Source organism: Plasmodium falciparum (genome assembly GCF_000002765.6).
Source record: "Plasmodium falciparum 3D7 genome assembly, chromosome: 8".
NCBI classification, from domain to species: Eukaryota; Apicomplexa; class Aconoidasida; order Haemosporida; family Plasmodiidae; genus Plasmodium; species Plasmodium falciparum.
In genome coordinates, this window is record NC_004329.3 from 172,501 (window position 1) to 195,988 (window position 23,488).

Here is a 23,488-nt window from a genome sequence, read left to right on the forward strand (position 1 = left end):
AATACCGATGAAGAATATTATATGAAATTTTTAAAAAAGAAAAAATTCAGAAACTATATTATGAATACTTCCAAATTTATTATCATCCTAGGAAAGTATTTACAACTTTCATTTTGTACCATATGTATTGCATTATATTATATGAATAAATATAATCAGAAAATTCTCAAAAGAAAAAAAAACTCCATAAGTTATCTCATTGCAGGTGCGTGTATTTTCCTTGCTTGGAAATTAAGAGAAGATTTTGAACTCTTGAAAAAATCAAGAAAATTATATGATATACCCAAAGTTATTTTTAAACTGCTAAACTATTTTTATAAAAAAAAAAAACTCAAAAAAAAAATACACTCTATCGAATTAGATATTATAACAAATTATAAAATTAACCATACCTTTTATAATACTCAATTATTTAATCACAAAACATTTTCTTCTTTTATGGAACATATGAAAAAAGAAGATACTTACATAGATACAAAAAAAGAATCGAAAAACAGAAAACAATCCAATGGTTCACAAATTAATAATAATCTAAATAATGTACAAAAAAATAAATCCATATATAACGACCTACAAGAATTGAATAATATAATTCAAGAAGGATATATATCTGATATAAATAACATAAATCATGTCAGTGATTGTTTTAGCTCATATTTATCAGAATGTAACAGCAGTGACGTTTCGGAATATGACCAAATGAAACCTGAACAGGACGAACCAATAAATATACAAACTGATGTAAAAGATGAAAATGGTAAAATGGGGAGTCAGCATTGTGATGTAAAAAGAGAAAATATTAAAATAAAACATGAAATGAATGGTGATTTACATGAACAGAATGGAAAATTACATGAACAAAATGGTGATTTACATGAACAAAATGGAAAATTACATGAACAAAATGGAAAATTACATGAACAAAATGGTGATTTACATGACCAAAGTGGTGATTTACATGAACAAAATAGCTTGACAGAGAATATCAAAAAATTTAAAAAATTATGTAAGGAGCACAAAAAGAATATATACGTCTCTTCTTCGAAGTGGGTATTAAACAATTCCGGTCAGAAGTTACAGTTGATGCAGAAGATAATAATATATTACGAAGGAGAAATATTAAAGAGTTTTAATTATTACATAAAGCCAAAAATGTTATTTTTTGAATTATTACCATCATATATAAATAAATTTGTGTATACAATGAAAGGATATATTGAATTGGATCAGGTGGTATATTTAGAAAAGTTATGTTTATTAACGATATTAGATATATACAAAACTCCCTTATGTTTAATATTTACTCCGAAGGAAATATTGATAACGTGTATATTAAAGGCATATATATCATTAAAATTACTGAGTAATCAGTTACATATTCGATCTTTGTCCTTTCAAGGTAATACGGACAAAAAATGAGAAATAAAAAATAAAAAATAAGAAATAAGAAATAAAAAATAAGAAATAAAAAATAAGAAATAAATAATAAGAAATAAGAAATAAAAAATAAGAAATAAAAAATAAGAAATAAGAAAGAAATCTGTTTCTTTGTAGTTATCAATAATAGTGTGTTTATAATATATACATAAATAAATAAATATATATACATATATATTTATTATATATATGTTTCATTTTCATGTTTCTTTTTAGACTTTGAGGACAAAATCAATTCCTTCATACAATCAGTCTGTTGTGAAGACCCAATCAAGTACAAAAATTTTCAAAAAAAAAAATAAATAAATATAAACATAAACATAAACATAAATATAAATATATATGTATATATATATATATATATATATATTTTTTTTTTTTTTTTTTTCTTTGCAGCGTCTATAGGATAAAAACAGCATTAAGAGAACTACGACAACTACATTTTTAAAAGAGCGAAAAAAAAAAAAAAAAAAAAAAAAAAAAAATGGGTAGACACCTTACACTATTTTAATTTTTTTAATTTATCAATTCTTAATTTTTTTTTTTTTTTTTTTATGTGTTTTAACAAAAAAAATTATCAATATTATTGTTATATATATATATATATATATATATATATATATATACATATATGTATGATATTAATAAGAAATATATTTATTAACGGATAACTTAAAAAAAAAAAAAAAAAAAAAAGAGGTGATTCGTTTTATGTTGTAAATATTTTCCTCCCCACCGGATGACAATATTGATGATAATTCATGGAGTTTTCTATTTTATCCTTCAAGACATTAAAATTATCAAGATGGTCGTGGACGTAGTTACTGTTTTGTTTATATTTTTCATTTTCTTTAATATAATGTTTAAAATTATTAAAAAGGATATTATAATTCTTCATTTGATTATTAAAAGAGGTAATTTTATTTTTAAAGAACCTTTTGATTTGTTGATCTCTTTTTTTATATGAATTCATTTCTTGAGAGTAATGTGTTTCAAATTTTTTTATATATACATATTTCCTAGATAAATTATTATAATTATTTTTTACTTCATTATATATTTTTTTATGTATACGTGAAACTTCTTTTTTTTTCTTGTGGATATTTTCAAACGAATCATAATTATTTAAGAAAAGTTTTTCTTCAGATTTTTTATTTTTCATATTATTATAAAAAGGATATTTTATGTTTTGATAAAAATAAACATCAAATTCTTTATAATAATTTGTTTTATATATATATGATAAATATAATTCAATAAAATATAAATCTACAGATTTAGTTACAAATAATTTTTTTAAAAAAAAAACAATGTTATAATAATATAATTTATTAGAACTCTGCATATTATTTCCATCTCTTTTAATAAGTTCATTATCCATATCTATCATTTTTTTAATTTGATTATATGAGTTGTTACAATGATTATAAAAATCAGCAGGATATGTATATAATTTATCATTTTTATTATAAATATTATTATATTTATTAATCTCATTACAACAATATGTTGAATAAACAAACAAAAGAAACTTTATAATTTTTGTATTAAAATAAAATGGACTATATATATATGGAAGTTGAGAAATATTATAATTCTTATCTCTTTTATATTTTTCATCTTTTTTTTCTTTTTCATATCTTTTATATATATAACACTTATAATAAATAGAGGAACCTTTAATTTTTTTTTTTTTTTCATTTCTATAAATAATTAAATTACTATTATTATCAAAAGAATTATCCGATGTATTTTTCTTTTTTACATAATTTCCACACATATGAGAATTTCCATTTTTTTCTTCATTTAACATGTTAATATTTATTCTTTGGTCATCCTTAGTTACAATATTATATGCCTCGGATATACTACTACATCTATTTAACATATTGTCGTCATCGTCGTCATAATCTAAAGGGGATATTGAACAAGTATGAGTTTTACCATGATAAAAACTATGTTCACGTTGATTCATATTATTATTGTTTATAATTTTTTTTTTTATTCCATCTTTTGTTAGTTTCTTTTTCATATTATCCTTCATGTTTACATCACACAAAACAGATGATATATTAATCAACATATAATTATAAGGAATATAATTTATTTGAAAATAGTTAATATAATAATCTATTAACATGGGGATATTTTTATATCTCTGAAAATTAGATACAATGTGTTTTACATCTTTTTCAAAACTAGACGGATTTATTATAACATGGTTATTAATATGGTTATTATAATTTGTAAAATATTTTTTTGTCTTTTTATTTTGATCAGATTTTTTTTGTAAATCTTTACAATTATATGATTTGGTAAAATATATCAATTCTTTTACATGATTCATATATATGAGTTTTATATTATATTTATTACAAATACTATAATATAAAAGAAAAAATATATTGAAATATATTTTTAAATAATTTAAATAATTATAACAAGAAATAAGTCTCCATATTCTATATCTAAATATATTTCTATTTTTAAAAAAATAATGGAAATTATTTTTATATACATTATAAAAATTACATATATGGGACATATACTTGAAGAAAAGAATGAAAGAACGTGGATTCATTTCTATATTATTATGTAATACAACTCCATATTTCGATTTATCACCATCACATCTGTTATTATTATCACATCTGTTATTATTATCACATCTGTTATTATTATCACATCTTTCGTTTGAATTCCCTACACGACGCATATTAAATAAATAATTCATACGCTCAAAGAACAAATTATTTTTCAAAGAAATACCCGTTTTTTCCAAAAACAACTGCTCCGCATTATTAAAATTATACATATGTTTAAATATATTCGTATTACTAAAACATTTGTAGAACTTTAAATTATCATACATCTTGGATATAAAATCTTGTTTTTTGTTTATATGTTTACTTTTTACATCCTTCCTATTTCTTAAAATGTTTTTTGTCCTTCTAATTTTAAGCATCCTTTTTGATTCTTCTCCTCTTCTGTAATTTCTATATAATTCTTCTAACATATGAACATCTGAAAGTATTTTTTTTTCTCTTTGTTTATATTTAGATGCAGATATTTTACGGTTAGTAGTAGTACTATTATTATATGTATACATAAATTTTTTCATTGTTTTGAATTTTTTCATTGTTTTGAATTTTTTCAATTTTTTCAATTTTTTTATTTTTTTCATTTTTTTCATTTTTAATTCGATATATCTTTTCTTTCTTTTTTTTTTTTGTTTTATAATAATATCATGGTGCTTCAAATTCAATAACGTTTGGGCCTTGTAATAAAATTTATCCAAGGGAAGAACCCACCAGAAAATATTTTTCCCATTATCCTTGAAATATTTATTATGAGCAAAGGTATCAAGATCATGGGAATTATTTATACAATGTAATTTATTATGTGTAACACCTAGAAAAAGGTTTATCGATTTTTGCTTTTCTAAATCATTAAAAGAACTAATATAATATCTTTTTAAGGATGTAAATAATTCTTTTGATTGAATAAAAAAATTGGAATGTTGACCAGGAGTATATTTTTTGTGTGCTGTTGATCCTGCATATTGTTTAGATATAGCATCACCTAATTCTTCATATAATTTTGATATATGTGAAATATTTTGTACAGATAAATCATTTTTTTTTATTAATTTAATAAGTTTAATAAATTTCATAAACATATAAATGTTCAAAAAGAGTTGGGCAGCATTTGTTCTGTCTAAACAATCGACACAATTAAATCTGAGCACACCTGTTTGTATAAGAATAACTTTTTTATTATTCATATAAAAGAAACCAATAGTATGTAAAGAAAAATTATATAACATTTTTAAAATATATTGTGTATATTTAATACCTATTTTATATGCTTTTCTTAAATCTACATGTTTATATATAATATGTATTTTTTTAGGTATGTATTTATTAAGTCTATCAATAGATTCTTTATAATGATATGATAATTTCTGTTCATCACTATATTTTTTTTTACTTAATAAATTTACAACCGTAATAGGATAACCATATTTTTCATATAATCGTTGAAAATGTTTCTGTGTACAAGAATAATTAATATCTGTTTTTAAAAAATTAATTTGTGGTTTCTTTAATATTTTATAATTAACTTGTTGGTTCCAAAATATAGGAACAGAACCTCTTAATTGTGTATAGGATAAAATAACATGAGAATTATTTTTTTCAAATAAAATAATTTCTGACTCCACATCATTTGCTGAATATCCATAAGAATTTAAACCTCTTTTCCTAAATCGTGTACCTGCATATTTATTACTTCGTCGACCTACTAAACTTATGTCAATAATTTTACCTGAGCACAGAAATTTTGATTGAATAAAATAACCATTAATAATAGATAAGCATAAAAAAATATTCTGTTTAATAAAATATTTACTATGATAAGAATTCCACATATATGGATTATTCTTATATTTTACATTTCCTCCTTTCAAATAATTTTTTTGAATAAAATAATTTTCTTGAACACTATACGTTAAATTATATGTATATGAAAAATAAATATATTTATGATTTGTATTATTATAAAATAAATCAATTAATTCATTTTCTTCATTATAATTATCAAAGATATCTTCAACAAAAGGAATTAACAATATATTTTTTACATTATATATTTTATGCTCATCAAATAATATACCTACTTTTTCTTTCTTAATTAATACATATAAATAAGGATAATTTAAAAAACGTATACATCCAAAAATACCTTCACATTTACATATATATTCTAATCTCTTTCTTATTATATAATTACAATAATCTCTCTTCATATATAATTTGAAGTGATCTACAATCTCAATTTCTTTGCTCCGTCTCTTTAACTCGGTCACCTGGTACACATTTTCTTTCTTATTTATCCCTATCACAAATATACCATCCTTATTTGAGTAAATCTTATAGACTCGAAAACATGTTAAGCTTCTCGCATACATCGTTACACAAACAAATTATGGACACATAAGTAAAAGGAGGTAAAAACACGGCCATACATGTTGACAAATATGTAAACACAGAAGAAAAAAAAAATATAAAAAAATAAAATAAAATAAAATAAAATATATATAAAAATAATTGCGTTTTCAAGATATATCCATATAAATATATACAAATATATATTATATATATTATATATATAATGTATTATGTATTATGCATTATGTATTATGCAAATTTCTCCTTTTTATAAAACATATGACTAAAAATTAAAAAAATATAAAATATATTTTACCAAAACATAAAAAATGGCATATGCCATATTATATTATCTTCATATTTATTAAAATATATATAAATATATATATATATATATATATTATATATATATATTATTATATATATATTATTATATATATATGTTCATATTTTATAAGTTGAATAAATATTACATATATTTTTTGTTTTAATTAATTTGATTATTATATTTTTATATCATAACTTTTATTTTATAGTTTCGACAAATAAAAAAAGAAGCGCAAAAAATAGTGATAATATATTAAACATAAAATATATAATATATAAAATAAAAATTATTTTCTTTAATTTTATTTATTTTAATTATAATTTTTTTTTTTTTTTTTATTATTATAAATATAAATATAAATGTATATATTTATGTTTATTTATTTATTTATCTATCTATTTTTTTTTTTTTATTTTTTTTTTTTTTTTTTTTTTTTTTTTTTTTTTTTTTTTTCTTTCCTCCTATTGCTTTGAATCCTCACCCTCCTTGATATATGGTATTCTCCTGTTTTAATCATTTATTCGATATTACAATTAAAAATAAAGATAAAAATAGAAATAATATTTATCTATATATTTATTTATAATAATATATAAATATATAATATACATATATACATATATGTTTATATATTTTGTTACTTTTTCAGACATCTAATATAACATACAATATATGTAAATATATATATATGCATAGTTGTATAAATTTTTTTTTTTTTCTTTTTTTTTCTTTTTTTTTCTTTTTTTCTTTTTTTCACGTATATGCAATAAAAAAAAAAAAAAATTAAATATTTAATAGAATTATTCTATATATTGTACATGTTTGTTTTTTTTTCAACTTTAATATTTATAAATATTATTATATTTTTCTTTTTTTCTAAAATAAAAATTTTACTGCAATATGTTTTTTTATTTTTATTTTTATTTTATTTTTTTGTAATAAAGACAAATATTCTATCATCTAAATGAATTATGTATATTATGTTCATTGAATTTTTATTTTTATTTATATTTATATTTATATTTATATTTTTTTGTTTTTTTTTTTTTTTTATTGTTTTTTGGTAAATTCACTTAATATAAAAAAAAAAAATATTCCGCCTATTGATTGCTACACAATTTTTTAGTACACACATATAAATATATAAATATAAATATAAATATATATATATATATATATATATATATATTTATTTATTTATTTAATTATATAATTATATTTTTTTTTATTTATGTTCATATAAACACACGTAAAATTCAAGGGACAATGTGCCCCCTATAGATTTTTTTTTTTTTTTTTTTTGTTTCTTTTCTTTTTTCTTTTCTTTTTATTTCATTTTTTAAAAAGAATGTTAAAAAATATATTTAGCGAGTATTTAAAATCGTATGATAACAAAGACGAGAACTATGAGCGTATAAATAACCTGAGCAGAAATTATTCAGTAAATAAAAAAATAAATATATACATATATACATACACACACATATAATATATATATATATATATATCTACATGTATTAATCTACTAATATGTGTGCATATTACCCAAACAAATCAATGTCTTTTAAATTGTGTTTATATTTATTTTATGTTAGTGTGACTATACTTCTGATTGGAGATGGTTTAGTATAAAATGCGAACGGTTTTTAGAAAATGAATTATATAAGAAATATAATAAAGAAGAAAGAGAAAAAAAGAAGAAAAATAAAAATATCATAAAAGAAAATGAGAACCTTGCAATATTTAGGTCCTTCTTTCCCAAAATTTTGTTAAATATTTATAGCAAATGTGAAAACCCGGCACAGTTTTTCTCAAATCTTGTTATTCAGAAGTTTAACTCGGTTGTGGTAAGGTTCCAAAAAAAAAAAAAATAAATAACACACGCATATGTAAATATATATATATATATATATATATATATATATATATATATGTGTAGATATATATGTGTAAATATATATGTGTAAATATATATATACCCCGAACCAACAAAACAAAATACATACCATTGTACCAATTTATCATTTTTCCTTTTTGCAGTTTTTCTGTGACGCCAGCGGATTTTCTAACCTCGCTGAACAACTCGACAAACGAATTAATGGTACGGAATTATTAGGAAATTGCTTAAACAAGTTTTTCAATATTCTCATTAAAATTATAGATTACTGGGGAGGAGATATAATTAAGTTCAGTGGAGACGCCGTTCTTGTTATATGGCCTCTTCACAATGTTCTAAAAAATAAGAAGAAAAAAAAAAAAAAAAATGGCACGCAAAATAATGATAGTGATGATGAACATGTTAACCTTAAAGATAATAAAACATCACATGATAGGTATAATTTAGATAAACATATAGATATGGAAAAACATAAAACAAATTTTGAAAATTTTAATTTAAGTAATAATCATAATAATATTCATAATATCTATAATAATGATGATGATGATTATGGTGATCACCAAAATGAAGTGTATGATAATATTAAAAATTATAATCTAAAAAATAATAAAATTAGTAAATCGAATATTGCTCAAGCAAATAACTCAGATGATAACTACCCTTCAGATTATAATAAAAAAAAAAAAAATCAAAACGCAGTAGAAATACGAAAAATATGTCTCCTAGCCTTAGGGTGTTGTATGGATATACACAAATTATTAAATAAATTCCCAACACCCATAGAAAATAAATATTTAAAAGTACATATTGCTATCACATATGGGAAGGTCAGCTTCTTACAAATTGGAAATGTCTTAAGGAAAAGAGAATATCTCTTATCAGGAAAACCGTTAGAAGAAATAGGTGCAGGTGAGTCCCTAGCAAAAAACGGGGAAAGTGTGCTCTCCTACTCTTTTTATAAAAATATTAAAGACAAAGTTATGGTTCAAGGGACATGCAAAAAGAACTTTTTCTTATTTGTAAAGATGAAGGAGGAAATTGATATGAAGAAGTTGAAAAAAAATTATGAAGAGGAAGAAGAAGAACAACAACAAAATGAAAGGGAGGAACAAAATGAAAGGGAGGAACAAAATGAAAGGGAGGAACAAAATGAAAGGGAGGAACAAAATGAAAGGGAGGAACAAAATGAAAGGGAGGAACAAAATGAAAGGGAGGAACAAAATGAAAGGGAGGAACAAAATAAAACGGAGGAACAAAATAAAACGGAGGAACAAAATAAAACGGAGGAACAAAATAAAACGGAGGAACAAAATAAAACGGAGGAACAAAATAAAACAGAGGAACAAAATAAAGAAGGACAGTTACCTAATTTATTAGTAGATAATAGAAGTGTAGTAAAGGAAGAGGAGAATATTAGTAAAAACAATATAAAAGATAATAAAAGAAGAAATAGTTTAGAAGATAAAATAAAGAAGCGATTTACATTGTTAAGTACAGATAAGCAATCTAGACAGTCTACTATTATATATGAAAATTTTGATCTTTTATTAAAAACATTTATACCAGATATTGTATATAGAAAATTATCTTTAGGATGTAATATATTTTTTAATGAAATTAGAAAAGTAACAATCATTTTTGTATCTGTTAAGGATATTGATGCATCTACTATGACAGGTGTTCATTCAGCACATGGTATAATGAAACTAACACAGAAAGCTGTTTTTACAATGGAAGGAACTATAAATAAATTTATATTAGATGACAAAGGTATATTAATATTAATTATGTTTGGATTACCACCATTATATCATTGTGACGATACAATAAGAGCTTTGCTTACTTGCTTTAGATTAATAGATGCTTTGAAATCTTTAAAATTAAATGGGAGTATAGGTATATCTACTGGGAAAATATGGTGTGGTATTATAGGTAATAAAATAAGAAAAGAATATACAGCTCTTGGAGATTCAGTAAATGTAGCTGCTAGATTATGTTTTAAAGCAGGAAATAAAGAAATTTATGTTGATGAAAATACTTATAATAATTGTAAACATTTTATATCTTTCCAAAAATTAATATCTATAAAAGTTAAAGGAAAAAATAAACTCATCAAAATATATTCACCTATAGGTACTATTAATAAAAAATCCATAGATTATGTTTATGATAATACATCTAATGATAATAATTATTTTACGGATGAAGAATTATTAGTTAATAATCAAAATAATAAAAAAAATAATAATATATTATTAAACAAAGAAGAAACAATAAAAAATGTTCATGAGAATTTATATACCAATATAGATCTATCCATTATACAAAATAAACTAATCAAAACAAATTATCAACAAATTTTTGATTTTTCATTTTTAAATAATAATTTCTTATTCATATATTATAAATCCTTCTTTAAAAATAAAATATATCACCTGTTCAAAGAAAAAAATTCCTTCTATTATTTACAAAACCTTGATACAAATAATTACAAAATTATAACCACAACAACTTTTCCTAATTACTCTCTCAACAAAAATATCGAACAAATCAATAATAATCATCTCATTATTAAAAAGGACATGGATAAACAATATGTAAATAATCATCAAAATTTAAATCATACCATAAAACAAAATCAATTCATATTACACAAAGATGGAAATCATATAAATAGCTATGATGATTTTCACGGGAAATCACATTCACCATCAAAATCATTTTCAAGTATAAATAATACATATAACAATCTATTAACATACGATATGATTTATAGCTTATCTAGATTTAATAAAATAAAAACATCATTACATGTCGATTATAAAAGTTATACAGGTCCTTTTTTATTACATGAATATTATGATCCATTTCATTTTAAATTCAAAGAACTTTCGCGTATAGGTGGTGTATTATTTGTTGAAGGGAATGAAAATTTAGGAATTTTTGAATTTATAAAATTAATTACTAACGGATTATATAATTTCAAATTATTCAATGTTAGTAATATGCCAAACTCATTATATATTAATATAACAAATCCATTATTACCATGGAAAATTTTATGTAACGATATATTAAACACTTGGAAACTTTCACATATGAGAAAAAAAAATCTACTCCTAAATAAAAATGATAACTTCAATATGTTAAGAGAAATCACACACCCATCTTATCATTGGTTTTTTAAATCTATGATACATGTAATCGATGATTTAGATATACCTTTTTTTAAAACAAAAAAAAAAAAAAAAAAAAAAGAAAAAGAAAAGGAAAAAGAATATTATAATCATAAACATAAAAATTATAGCTACCAAACTAACAAATATATTCACAACCATACCAATAAAAAAAATGAACACAATTTAATTCAAAATAAAATAAATACAAACACGCAAACACAAAATGCTTCAAACAACTCCAACAACAATATTTTTTGTCAAAAAATATCCACATTTTTAGAATATTTCTTTCATAACTCCAGACGAGAAAAAAAGAAAAACAAAAAAAAGAGCAAAGAGAAAATTAAAAAAAAAAAAAAAACTCTCCAAGATGGTAAGCACATCGGTAATACGAATGATATGGATGCAATATATAACGGCCCTTCGGATGTGTCACATGGCAGCACTTGGGATAAGCAATGTAATAATGACGACGATGATGATGATATTCATGATGATAATCATGATGATAATCATGATGATGATGATATCCATGATGATAATCATGATGATGATGATATCCATGATGATAATCATGATGGTGATGATATCCATGATGATAATCATGATGGTGATGATATCCATGACGATTTTCACGATGATGATGATATCCATGATGATATTCACCATGATGACAATATTCATGATGATGATAATTATAATACTCCTGTGAGGAAACACAATGTCAAGAAAAATAAACTAACAAACAAACATGAACCCTCATACCCCAAACATACAGCAACAGGTGATGTAAGCTCCTCTTCTCATGCATATTCAAGAAACGATATACAAACCAAAATGAAAAATGAACTAAAAGAAAACAGAATAGGTATTATAAGTTCCATGATTTATTATTTTACATTACATGAAAATATGTTTATTATATTTAATTACAGATCAGGTACTTCCTTAAATATTAACATTGAAGATGATGCTTGGAAAATATCAAATAATATTGCTAAGTTAGCTATGCTTAAAAGAAAAAAAATATCCAAACATTTACAAAAAAATCTAAAGGATTGGAGAAAAAATCATTCGAGGAAGTGTGATTTCTGCAAAGGTAATTTTATGAACACCACATATGTGAATAATGTACATGAGAATAATAAATGTGCAGACAATATATATGGAAATATCACAAATCTAAACAATATTTATGGGGATAATACAAATGATTCATTTTTACACAACAATGATGATGATGATAATATGTACAACTCTGATAAACAAAATAGATTATCTTTCAAAAAAAACATAAATGATTTCTTAGACGATCATATGAGAGCACAAAGTATTGATCATGTGGATAAAAATATTATTTCACAAATACATAATGACATAAATAATGATACAAATACAAACAATATATATAATATCAATGATATGTATAATGAGGAGAATTCTCATTATTCACAAAATATTAACATAACAAATGATAATAATAATAATAATAATAAAAAAAATAGTAGTAGTAGTAATAATAATAATAATAACAATGATATATCTGCTTTTTCTTTAAAACAACAAAAATTATATCAAGCTCATGAAATTATTCTTATGGACGAAAATAATGATTCCTCATCAAAGAAAAGTAGTTCAGCAACATTAATAAATAATAGCGAAATAAATTCACAAATTTATAACAATGAAAATATTATACACAATACAAACAAACAAGAAAATATAAATGTTTTACAATTATTTAAAGAAGAAAAAGATATTGTAAATAACACCAACAAAATTAAAGAACAAAAAATGTTCTACAAAACTTTATGTCCAAATATTAAAGATAATATTTTATTATATATAGCTCAACAAAAAATGAACGAACAAAATAATAATTATCAAATGAATAAAAATCAAAACAGCAAAAATAACTATTTAAATGATAACATACAAAATCAAATCAATCATCTCGTTAAAGATAATATGGATAAACACATTTATAATAATAATAATAATAATAATAATGACAATGTTTATCAAAATAAATCACCCTTATGTAACCCTTTTTTTATGCACAAACATAAACCTCTTATCTTTCTATTTATTAATGGAATGAAAAATAATAGTAATATAAAACAATTAAAAAAAATCAAAAAATATGCACAACAATGTGAAGCCTCTATAGAATTAAAACCCTTCAATAAATATGATCTATACGAATTTGTTAGTCTATGCCTAAATATACATAAAGATAAAATAAGTACACAACTCATTGAATATCTAAATAAAACTTGTTTTGGAATCCCTAAATTTGTACAATATACTTTATTTTATCTTCTTACTAATCATTATATAGAATTATACAAATATGAAAAAGACAAAAATGATAAACATAATTATGAAAACAATGATGAGCTCCATCCGTCTGTCGACGCAAGGAAGAATAATGAGAAGAATAATGAGAAGAATAATGAGAAGAATAATGAGAAGAATAATGAGAAGAATAATGAACAGAATAATGAGAAGAATAATGAACAGAATAATGAGAAGAATAATGAACAGAATAATGAGAAGAATAATGAGAAGAATAATGAACAGAAGAATGAACAGAAAAATCAACAGAAAAATCAACAGAATAATGAACAGACCAATCAACAGAACAATCAACATAATAATGATGAAATATTCTTTTTGAAAGAACAAAAATATGAAAAAGATTCATCCAGCACAAATCCCGCAAAAATTAATCATCCTAATGATATAACATGCGCAAACCAATTTAATCAAATAAATAATATAAATCAAAATTATGACAAAAATAATTATATTAATCATTTCAGTAAACAAATCATCTCAGTACAAAACGAAACAGTAAAATCTTCAGTATTCCCATCAAATAGCACAACCTCTTGCAATGATAATTCAAATAATGATGATATAAATTATGAATATGATCTTGTGGTAGTCAAGGATTTAAATGAAGCACCGCTAGTTCCTCGATTAGTAAAAAAAAAAAAAAAAAAAAAAAAAAAAAATATGTCCTGTTCATGTAAAATGTGTATATAATATGACCTGTTCATATAAAATGTTTATGTAATATATATAAATGGATAGTTATACATATATATAATATGACTATCTTATTTAATATATATATATATATAATATTTTTTTTTTTTTTTTTTTTTTTTGTTCATACCTTTTAAATATATAGACAGCCTATTGCATGTCCCTAATCGATAGCCTAAACCAAGAAGAACAGCTGTTGGCTAAGCTTTGCTCCTTCTTTAATAATACATTTAACATTAAAAAAATGGAATGTATATATCCTAAGTATATTTCAAGGTGTGAGTTAAAAAAAATTATTGTAAAGTTGGTGGAGAAGAATGTCTTTTGTTTATATGAAGATCCGAACAAGAAATCTGTTACTCTTCCCAAAGATAACGTTAATTCTATACATAACATTAATTTCGTATATAGAGATATGTATAATAAAATAAATAGTTTCCTTGAGAAGAAAAGTAAACATCACTCCCTATTTGGTAAACACAAAAATGTACCTGATGAGGAAATATATTTCTGCATAACAAATTTTTCGTTAAAAAAGGTAATCACAATAAAAAGAAAAAAACGAAATAATGGAAAATAGAAATCTTTTAATATATTTATGAAGCATTTCAATTTTTAATTAGATCTTTTGCGTAACAAAATAAATAAATATATACATATATATATATATATATATATTTTATTTTTTTAGGTTTTAAATGATTTATTGGAGAATGAAGAAAAGGAATATATAAAAAAAATTTACAAAAAGTATATAGAATCTTAAATAGGAAAAAAAATAAAATATAAAAAAAAAAAAAAAAAAAAATGTTTACAACAATTTTAAATATGCATTGTTTCTTATTATATTGAATTAGTTTTTAAATTATTATATACGTATTTTTTTTTTTTTTTTTTTTTTTAAACACATATACATATATATGTATATATATGCATATACATACACTTTCTATTTGTTATGCTCCCTACTCGATATTTTCTTTTTTATGATTTATATATAAACTCCCTTTACAACATTTTAAAAAAAATTAAAATAAAAATGTACATATAAAGACACAACTAGGAAATATTAAATCATTTTAAATGTATTTCATAAAAAATTTAACTGAAAAATTAAATTACATGGATAAAAAAATGCACCCATATATATATATATATATATATATACATACATACACATACATATAGTATATTTTTTTATATCTTGTTATGGAAGAAATGCAACTTCCTTTTAAAAAAAGTTATGATGAAACAAAAGAAACAGACATTAATGTCTCTTTAACAAAAAATAATGAAAATCAAATAGGATATGAAGAAACAGAAAAACAATTAAATACAGGTGTGAGTAACCTTTCAGATGTATCACAAATAAAATCTGAAATTTATGATAACATTCTTAATATGTATAACAACGGTAAAAATATATTAAAAATCATATTAACACGAATAATAACTACAAAATTAATCAAAATTTACTTATGCAACTTTCTTTACATATTTATTATGTAGAAACAAAATCTTCTGAACATAATCACAAAAGTAAATCAAAGATTGAAGATAATTATTTTAATGATCAACAAAATGAACATACGCCAATACTTCATCAACATAGTTTAGAAAACCAAAAAAAGGATGAAGAGGATTATATTCTAGATGAAGAAATAATCAATGAAACTTTAGAAAATGAATATCCATATGATGAAAATATTTATCAACAGGAAAAAACAAAATATACAAGCCAATACGAATATTACAAAATTCATGATGACAAAATAGAGAAAGACAAAAATGAAAATGCATTGAACCAAAATAATAGAAACCAATATAAAATAATAAAAAAGAATAAAATAAAATTAAGCACAACATCTGATGAAGTGAAAAATTATTCCACAAATCATATCACTCATGAGGTAATAATTATACAAATATATATATATATATATTATTTATTTTATTCTTTCAATTAATAATTCATCTATCCATTTTTACATTTAATAATATATATATATACATATTTTTTTTTTTCTCCTCTGAAGGATATTATTCTAGATATATATAAAAACACCCTAGAACATAAAAAAACAAACTTTTTGTGTTTAGAAGAAATTTTAAAAAACATTAACTTAATATTAAAAAAGCAAATTGACCTTAATCATAGTAACGAGATTGAAAAATCGGAGAGGAAGATATTATTAAAAAATATTTACCAAGTAAAAATAAAAAATAAACACACATACGTAAATGCAAATATATATATATATATATATATATATTGTTCATTTTATTTGCTAATTCATTCATCTATAGATAAAAAAACACATCGAAGATAAATCATTTAATTCCTTAAACAATAAAGATTTCATCAAATACTTTATAAAGAATTTTCCAAAAGAAGAAACGCGTGTAAGTGAACTCAAATTAAATGAAGAAACAAAAAAAGACACCATAAAATTTAATATATCATATAATTTAAATGGAAATAAAAAAAATGATCATACATATATCAAACGAAACAATGAACAATTTATAGAAACAAATAAAAACTTTCATTTATTCCTGTCTCATTTAAATCAACTAGAAAAAAGCATTCTTACATTTACTCATTTTTGTACAAATATTTCGAATCAAACACATACTGAAAATAATATTTATTTAAATACATTCGAAAATAAGGTAATAAATGGAGAGATAGCTGTTTAAATTTTTTTTTTTATTTTACCTGACTTGTTCATAATATATTTCGACTTTCAAAAAAAAAAAAAAAAAAAAAAAAAAAAGTTATACATATATAAATATAAATAAATAAATATAAATATATATATATATATATATATATATATATATATAATTTTTATTTTATACATTTTTGATAGGTTTATTTATTTGTTCAAAACCCAGAAGCAATGAGACTGGTTCGAAAACTTGAAAAAAATATGAACAGAATAAAAAGTATTTGTTTACATATTTGAAGAATGTTATATTATGATGCTGTCTTTTTTTAAGATATATAGGTATATAGAAAATACATGATATACATTAAAACGTTTAATCAAAGTTTATGAGAGTTACATGATAATTTTTTTTTTACGTACACCTACAGTTATTATTATCTAACATATATATGTATGTATGTATGTATGTATGTATGTATGTTATGTATAGTAATTATTTAAATTATTTTATTTGCAAAAATGATCATTTTTTTATGATAAATCAAAGAAATTCCAAATTATTATTAATGTTAAGTTATATAATTAAAATAAAAGTATATAGAATAAAATGCATTTGTAAGTTCCTAATCCATACAGTACTAATAATACATATTTTAATATATGTATGTATATGTATTTGTATAATAAGAACAAATCAAATATATTTTTTTAAATTATATTTATACGAACTTTTAAATGTGCCACTAAAATATAAAAATGGATAAATATAATTGATCATATGTTTTCATAAAGAAAAAAAAAAAAAAAAAAAAAAAAAAAAAAGGGAAAGTATATAAAAATATATATTCATATATATATTCATCTTATTGTTCTTATATACTTTTTATGAAGTTGAACTTAATCAATGACTTTAGGTCAGGTTTTTTTTTTTTTTTTTTTTTTTTTTTTCTTTCATAAGAATCTTTTTATAAAAAAGCCTTATGGACAGGAAAATATATCAAAATATAAATTATTTATATATATTTAATCTATTTAATTTTTCTGTGTTCCTTTTAACAATACGTAAATTCCATATCTGAATTGTATAATACTAAGTATTACTTACAAATAATTACATCATGTATAAAAATTATGATAAATTGTATATTTTATAATATACGTTTTTCAATTTTATTATTTCTTTATATATCATTTACATGTTATATTCCATAATTTTTTTTTTTTTTTTTTTTTTTTTGTACACTTTATATATATAATGGTCTAACAACATGCGCACACACATGAATATTCATATTTGTGCAATTTTTTTTTTTTTTTTATTTTTACAAAAAAAAATATATATATATATATATATTATATATATATATATGTATAAATATATTATATACGTATGTATATAATGTGAATATATATTTTATATATATAATATATATAATACAAAGATATATAATTTAAAAAAAAGAAAAAAAAAGTGGAACATATACATATATATAATATATATATTTATATATTTATTTATTTTCAGATTGTAAGTACTATATGTGCATTTATATATATTATAATTAATTATATATTTTACATAAATACACATTTTTACATACATATATAAATTTTATTACATACATTTATTTTAATTTATTTTTGTCAAAAATTTTTATATTTCTTTGATGTTCCGTTCTATAATTTCACGAAAATGCATTTGTCAGTAGTCTTGAATTCAATATATACGTCTTTTTTTATTAAACAAAAAAAAAAAAAAACTTCTTATTAATAATGTAAAAAAATAAAAGGAAAGAATAATAAGTGTTTCTTTCTTTTTATTTATTTATTTATCTATTTATTTTTCTTTCTTTTCCTTTTTCTTTTTTGAATAATTAAAAAAATAAACCATTTAAAAAGAAAGTAAAAATAATTATCTATACATAAATAATTATACATATATATATATACAAAATTATGGAACCACTGCCTGATCCGAAGAATGATAGACAAGTGAAGGATGTTGAGCCTCCACCAGCAAAAGTAAGAAGAATACTGATTAAGAATTTTATCTATCATTATGAATATTTATGTCTAATTTGCTTTTTTATTTTATATTTATAATTTTAACATTTTCATAAATATATAATATACATTCGTAATTTGGAACACACCCATATAATATATATATATATATATTTATTTATTTATTTATTTATATTTCCTATACTAGCTAGCCAAAAGATAAATTATGAACAATTCATAATTTTGTTAATTTTGTTCATATTATTTTCCTTATTTTTTTATTTTTTATTTTTTTATTTTTTATTTTTTATTTTTTTATTTTTTTATTTAGCCGTTAAGCTTAGAACTACTATATCCAAACGGAACGGAAGAGCCACCAGATTATAAAGCTCTAAGAGATCATTTAAAAAAAGAGGGTCGCATAAGAAAAGAAGATTGTTTAGATATAATAAAGAAGGTGATAGATATAGTAAGCAATGAACCGAATTTATTGAGGTTAAAGGACCCAATAACAATTGTTGGAGATATTCATGGTCAGTATTATGATTTATTAAAATTATTGGAAGTTGGAGGTAATCCTGATCATACTCAATTTTTATTTTTAGGAGATTATGTCGATAGGGGTTCGTTTAGTATAGAAGTATTATTATTATTATATGCTTTAAAAATAAATTTCCCTGATCGCATATGGTTAATACGAGGAAATCATGAATGTCGTCAAATGACAACATTTTTTAATTTTAGAGATGAATGTGAATATAAGTATGATATAGTAGTATATTATGCTTTTATGGAATCTTTTGATACAATTCCTTTATCAGCTGTAATAAATGGTAAATTTTTAGGAGTTCATGGTGGTTTATCTCCTGATTTAATATTATTGAATCAAATATGTTCATTTACTCGATTTCAAGAACCTCCACGTTCAGGAATTTTCTGTGACATATTATGGTCAGATCCTATTGATGAAGATAAAGAAGAGCATACCATACAAACTGAATCTTATTTTCCTAATGACATAAGAGGATGTAGTTATTTTTTTGGATACAATGCAGCAACAACATTTTTAGAAAAAAATGGTTTATTATCAATAATACGAGCCCACGAAGCTCAGCTTGAAGGATATAAAATGCATCAGACAAATTTAAAGACTGGTTTTCCCATAGTTATAACTATATTTTCAGCTCCTAATTATTGTGATGTTTATAATAACAAAGGTGCCGTTTTAAAATTCGATAGTAACACATTAAATATACAACAATTTAGTTTTTCACCTCATCCTTACCATTTACCTAATTTTATGAATTTATTTACATGGTCCTTACCATTTGTAAGCGAAAAAGTTACGGAAATGTTGTATTCCCTTTTAAATTGTAGTATGAATGATACGGATGAAGGGATAAACGATATCGTTTTACCTAAAGAAGTAATACAAATTTTAAATTATATTGAAGAAAATAATAAAAGAATTAATGAAATGAATTTTAATAACAACGATGATAATGTACAATATGAAGATAATGGTCCATATATAAATCAAAGTAATAATAATAATAATAATAATAATAAGGATAACAAGTTTGATGATATTACTTATGATGATCATAAAAAAGAGAAAGACAAAAGAAATAAAATATCTTCTAATGGTAATATGCAAGATAATAATCAATTATATGATCATTCAGAAGGACATAATAATTATAATGATGAAGATGAATTCTTCAAAAATGTTAAAAAGACAGATACAAATAATAATAATAATAATGAGGAAGAGGACGAGGAAGAGGACGAGGAGGAGGAGGAGGATGGAAGAAAAACTAAAGATGTAGGACAAGTATCTAAAGAAAGAACGGATACTCTAAGAAAAAAAGTACAATCGGTAGGTAGACTAATGAGAGTTTTTAGAACCTTAAGGAAAGAAAATGAATTAATTGTGCAACTTAAAGGATGTAGTCCTGGTTATAGAATACCTGTAGGGTTATTATTAAGTGGAAAAGAGGGATTGGAAAATGAGCTCGAAAAATTTACAAAGGTTAAAGAAATTGATAGTATTAACGAAAAGAGGCCATCCAACGAATAAAAAAAAAAAAATAATAAATAAATAAAAATAAATGAATGAATGAATAAATGAATAAACAAATAAATGAATGTATGAATAAATGAATAAACAAATAAATGAATGTATGAATAAATGAATAAACAAATAAATGAATGTATGAATAAATGAATAAACAAATAAATGAATGTATGAATAAATGTGTTTGTGTGGATGGATTGGTTTATGAGTATTTACAAATAAAATGTAAAAATTATGATAAAATAAGAAAATCATAGTACATAGGAATAGAAGAACATACAACACAATTTGTATACATACATACATATGTATATATATATAGGTGTTGCATTTTTAAAATATAAAAAAAAATAAATATTTTTTTTTTTTAGTATTCATTTCTTTTTATGTGGCTATCCACTTATGATAATATTATATATATATATATATATATATATATATATTTTTTTTTTTTTTTTTTTTTTTTTTTTTATGTGCATATAATAATTTTTTAATTAAAATATAAAAAGAAAGTTTATAAAATATTTTTTAATGTGTACATAGAACATATATATATATATATATATATATTATATTTTTCCTTTTATCATCTACTTATGTGTATATATATTATGTTATTCATATTTATATGTATAAAACTTCATTAACGACTAATACTTATTAAGCATATATATATATATATATATATATATATAATATTTATGTATGTATGTATTTTTTTTTATACATATATTTGTTCAAATTATAATTCTTATAAATTAGATATAATATAAAAATTATGTATCCATTTTTTATTATTTTTTCCTGGTTATATTTTTATAGGTATTTTTAATATATATATATATATATATATATATAAAATAAGAAAAAAAATTAATTATATAAATATTGTACAAAAAAAATATATATATATATATATATATATAAATATATTATATGTATATATGATTTCCAAGACTACTAAGGGATAATAATATTATTGTATATTGAATTAATCTTACTTTATAAAAACAACATCATATATATATATATATATATATATATTATCTATATATTATAAGCATATTCAAATGTGTTGTAATTTTCCACTTTAATATTTGTACTTAACCTTTCATCACGTTTTTTATTATCACCTATAAATAAAAATATGAATATGTGTATATAAACATATATGTATATTCAAAATAATATAAATGGTATGTTATATATATATATATATATATATATATATATATATGTATATATGTGTGACTAACTTAATATGTTGAATGGATTATTCTGTATATATATTTTCCCATCTACGTTATATATACACTTTCTATAATCATAGAAGAAAAAATAGTTTTGTATATTTTTTGTATTTTTTGTATTAAAATAATAATCCTTATGTTTTTGACAAGTGTCTAATGAGATGTTTGTATTTAATAATTCATCTTTAATTTTATTAATATTTATATTAGCATTTATTTCATTTTTATGATCTTCTTCTATATCTTCACAAAATTGTACATTTTGTATTTTCTTTGGAAGAATTATTTCTTCAAGGGGCCAGTATTCATATCTCTTTTGATTATTCATAATATTAAAAAGGAAATGTACGTAATGAAGATCAAGTTTGTAATAATCAAAATAAAAACAACAATATGGAATTGTACATATATATATAAATATATAAATATATGTATATATATATATATATATATATATATATATATATATATTTTTTTTTTTTTTTTTTTTTTTTTTTTTTATGTTGTCCTTTTATATTCTTCTGCTGTGCCAGCTCTTTTTAAATTACGTTTTTCTTTCCCTGTGACGGTTATTAAGAAATAAAAAATATATAAAATAAAAAATATAATATAATATAAAAAATATAATATAATATAAA

At 21.0% G+C, this 23,488-nt stretch overlaps 6 protein-coding genes across 6 annotated transcripts in view; 4 read left to right on the forward strand and 2 right to left on the reverse strand.

Moving 5' to 3' along the window:
• PF3D7_0802400 (conserved Plasmodium protein, unknown function) overlaps positions 1–1,885 on the forward strand; it is a gene marked incomplete at both ends in the record, with an annotated part of 2,521 nt that extends 636 nt beyond the window's left edge. Inside the window, 3 exons of the mRNA XM_001349454.1 lie at positions 1–1,399; positions 1,654–1,711; positions 1,834–1,885. The exon at positions 1–1,399 is cut by the window's left edge and continues 636 nt beyond it. Coding sequence (XP_001349490.1) covers positions 1–1,399; positions 1,654–1,711; positions 1,834–1,885 — 1,509 coding nt within the window. The remainder of the gene's footprint in view (positions 1,400–1,653; positions 1,712–1,833) is intronic.
• A 261-nt stretch (positions 1,886–2,146) lies between these two features.
• On the reverse strand, positions 2,147–6,406 carry PF3D7_0802500 (inositol 5-phosphatase, putative; the record flags this gene model as incomplete). Its single annotated transcript, XM_002808763.1, has 1 exon — positions 2,147–6,406. One exon carries the CDS (start codon positions 6,404–6,406, stop codon positions 2,147–2,149), a length of 4,260 nt encoding a protein of 1,419 aa, XP_002808809.1.
• A 1,656-nt stretch (positions 6,407–8,062) lies between these two features.
• On the forward strand, positions 8,063–15,613 carry PF3D7_0802600 (adenylyl cyclase beta; the record flags this gene model as incomplete). Its single annotated transcript, XM_002808764.1, has 5 exons — positions 8,063–8,155; positions 8,310–8,561; positions 8,755–14,781; positions 14,993–15,385; positions 15,539–15,613. The coding sequence occupies 5 exons, from the start codon at positions 8,063–8,065 to the stop codon at positions 15,611–15,613; spliced, it is 6,840 nt and encodes a 2,279-aa protein (XP_002808810.1).
• Positions 15,614–16,065: 452 nt separating this feature from the next.
• Positions 16,066–17,816, forward strand: PF3D7_0802700 (conserved Plasmodium protein, unknown function; the record flags this gene model as incomplete). Its single annotated transcript, XM_001349451.1, has 5 exons — positions 16,066–16,261; positions 16,357–16,757; positions 16,884–17,057; positions 17,155–17,520; positions 17,721–17,816. The coding sequence occupies 5 exons, from the start codon at positions 16,066–16,068 to the stop codon at positions 17,814–17,816; spliced, it is 1,233 nt and encodes a 410-aa protein (XP_001349487.1).
• Positions 17,817–19,475: 1,659 nt separating this feature from the next.
• On the forward strand, positions 19,476–21,603 carry PF3D7_0802800 (serine/threonine protein phosphatase 2B catalytic subunit A; the record flags this gene model as incomplete). The annotated part of the gene is made up of 2 exons (XM_001349450.1): positions 19,476–19,541; positions 19,855–21,603. 2 exons carry the CDS (start codon positions 19,476–19,478, stop codon positions 21,601–21,603), a joined length of 1,815 nt encoding a protein of 604 aa, XP_001349486.1.
• Positions 21,604–22,647: 1,044 nt separating this feature from the next.
• PF3D7_0802900 (conserved Plasmodium protein, unknown function) lies at positions 22,648–23,178 on the reverse strand (the record flags this gene model as incomplete). The annotated part of the gene is made up of 2 exons (XM_002808765.2): positions 22,648–22,733; positions 22,857–23,178. 2 exons carry the CDS (start codon positions 23,176–23,178, stop codon positions 22,648–22,650), a joined length of 408 nt encoding a protein of 135 aa, XP_002808811.1.
• Positions 23,179–23,488: the final 310 nt, after the last annotated feature.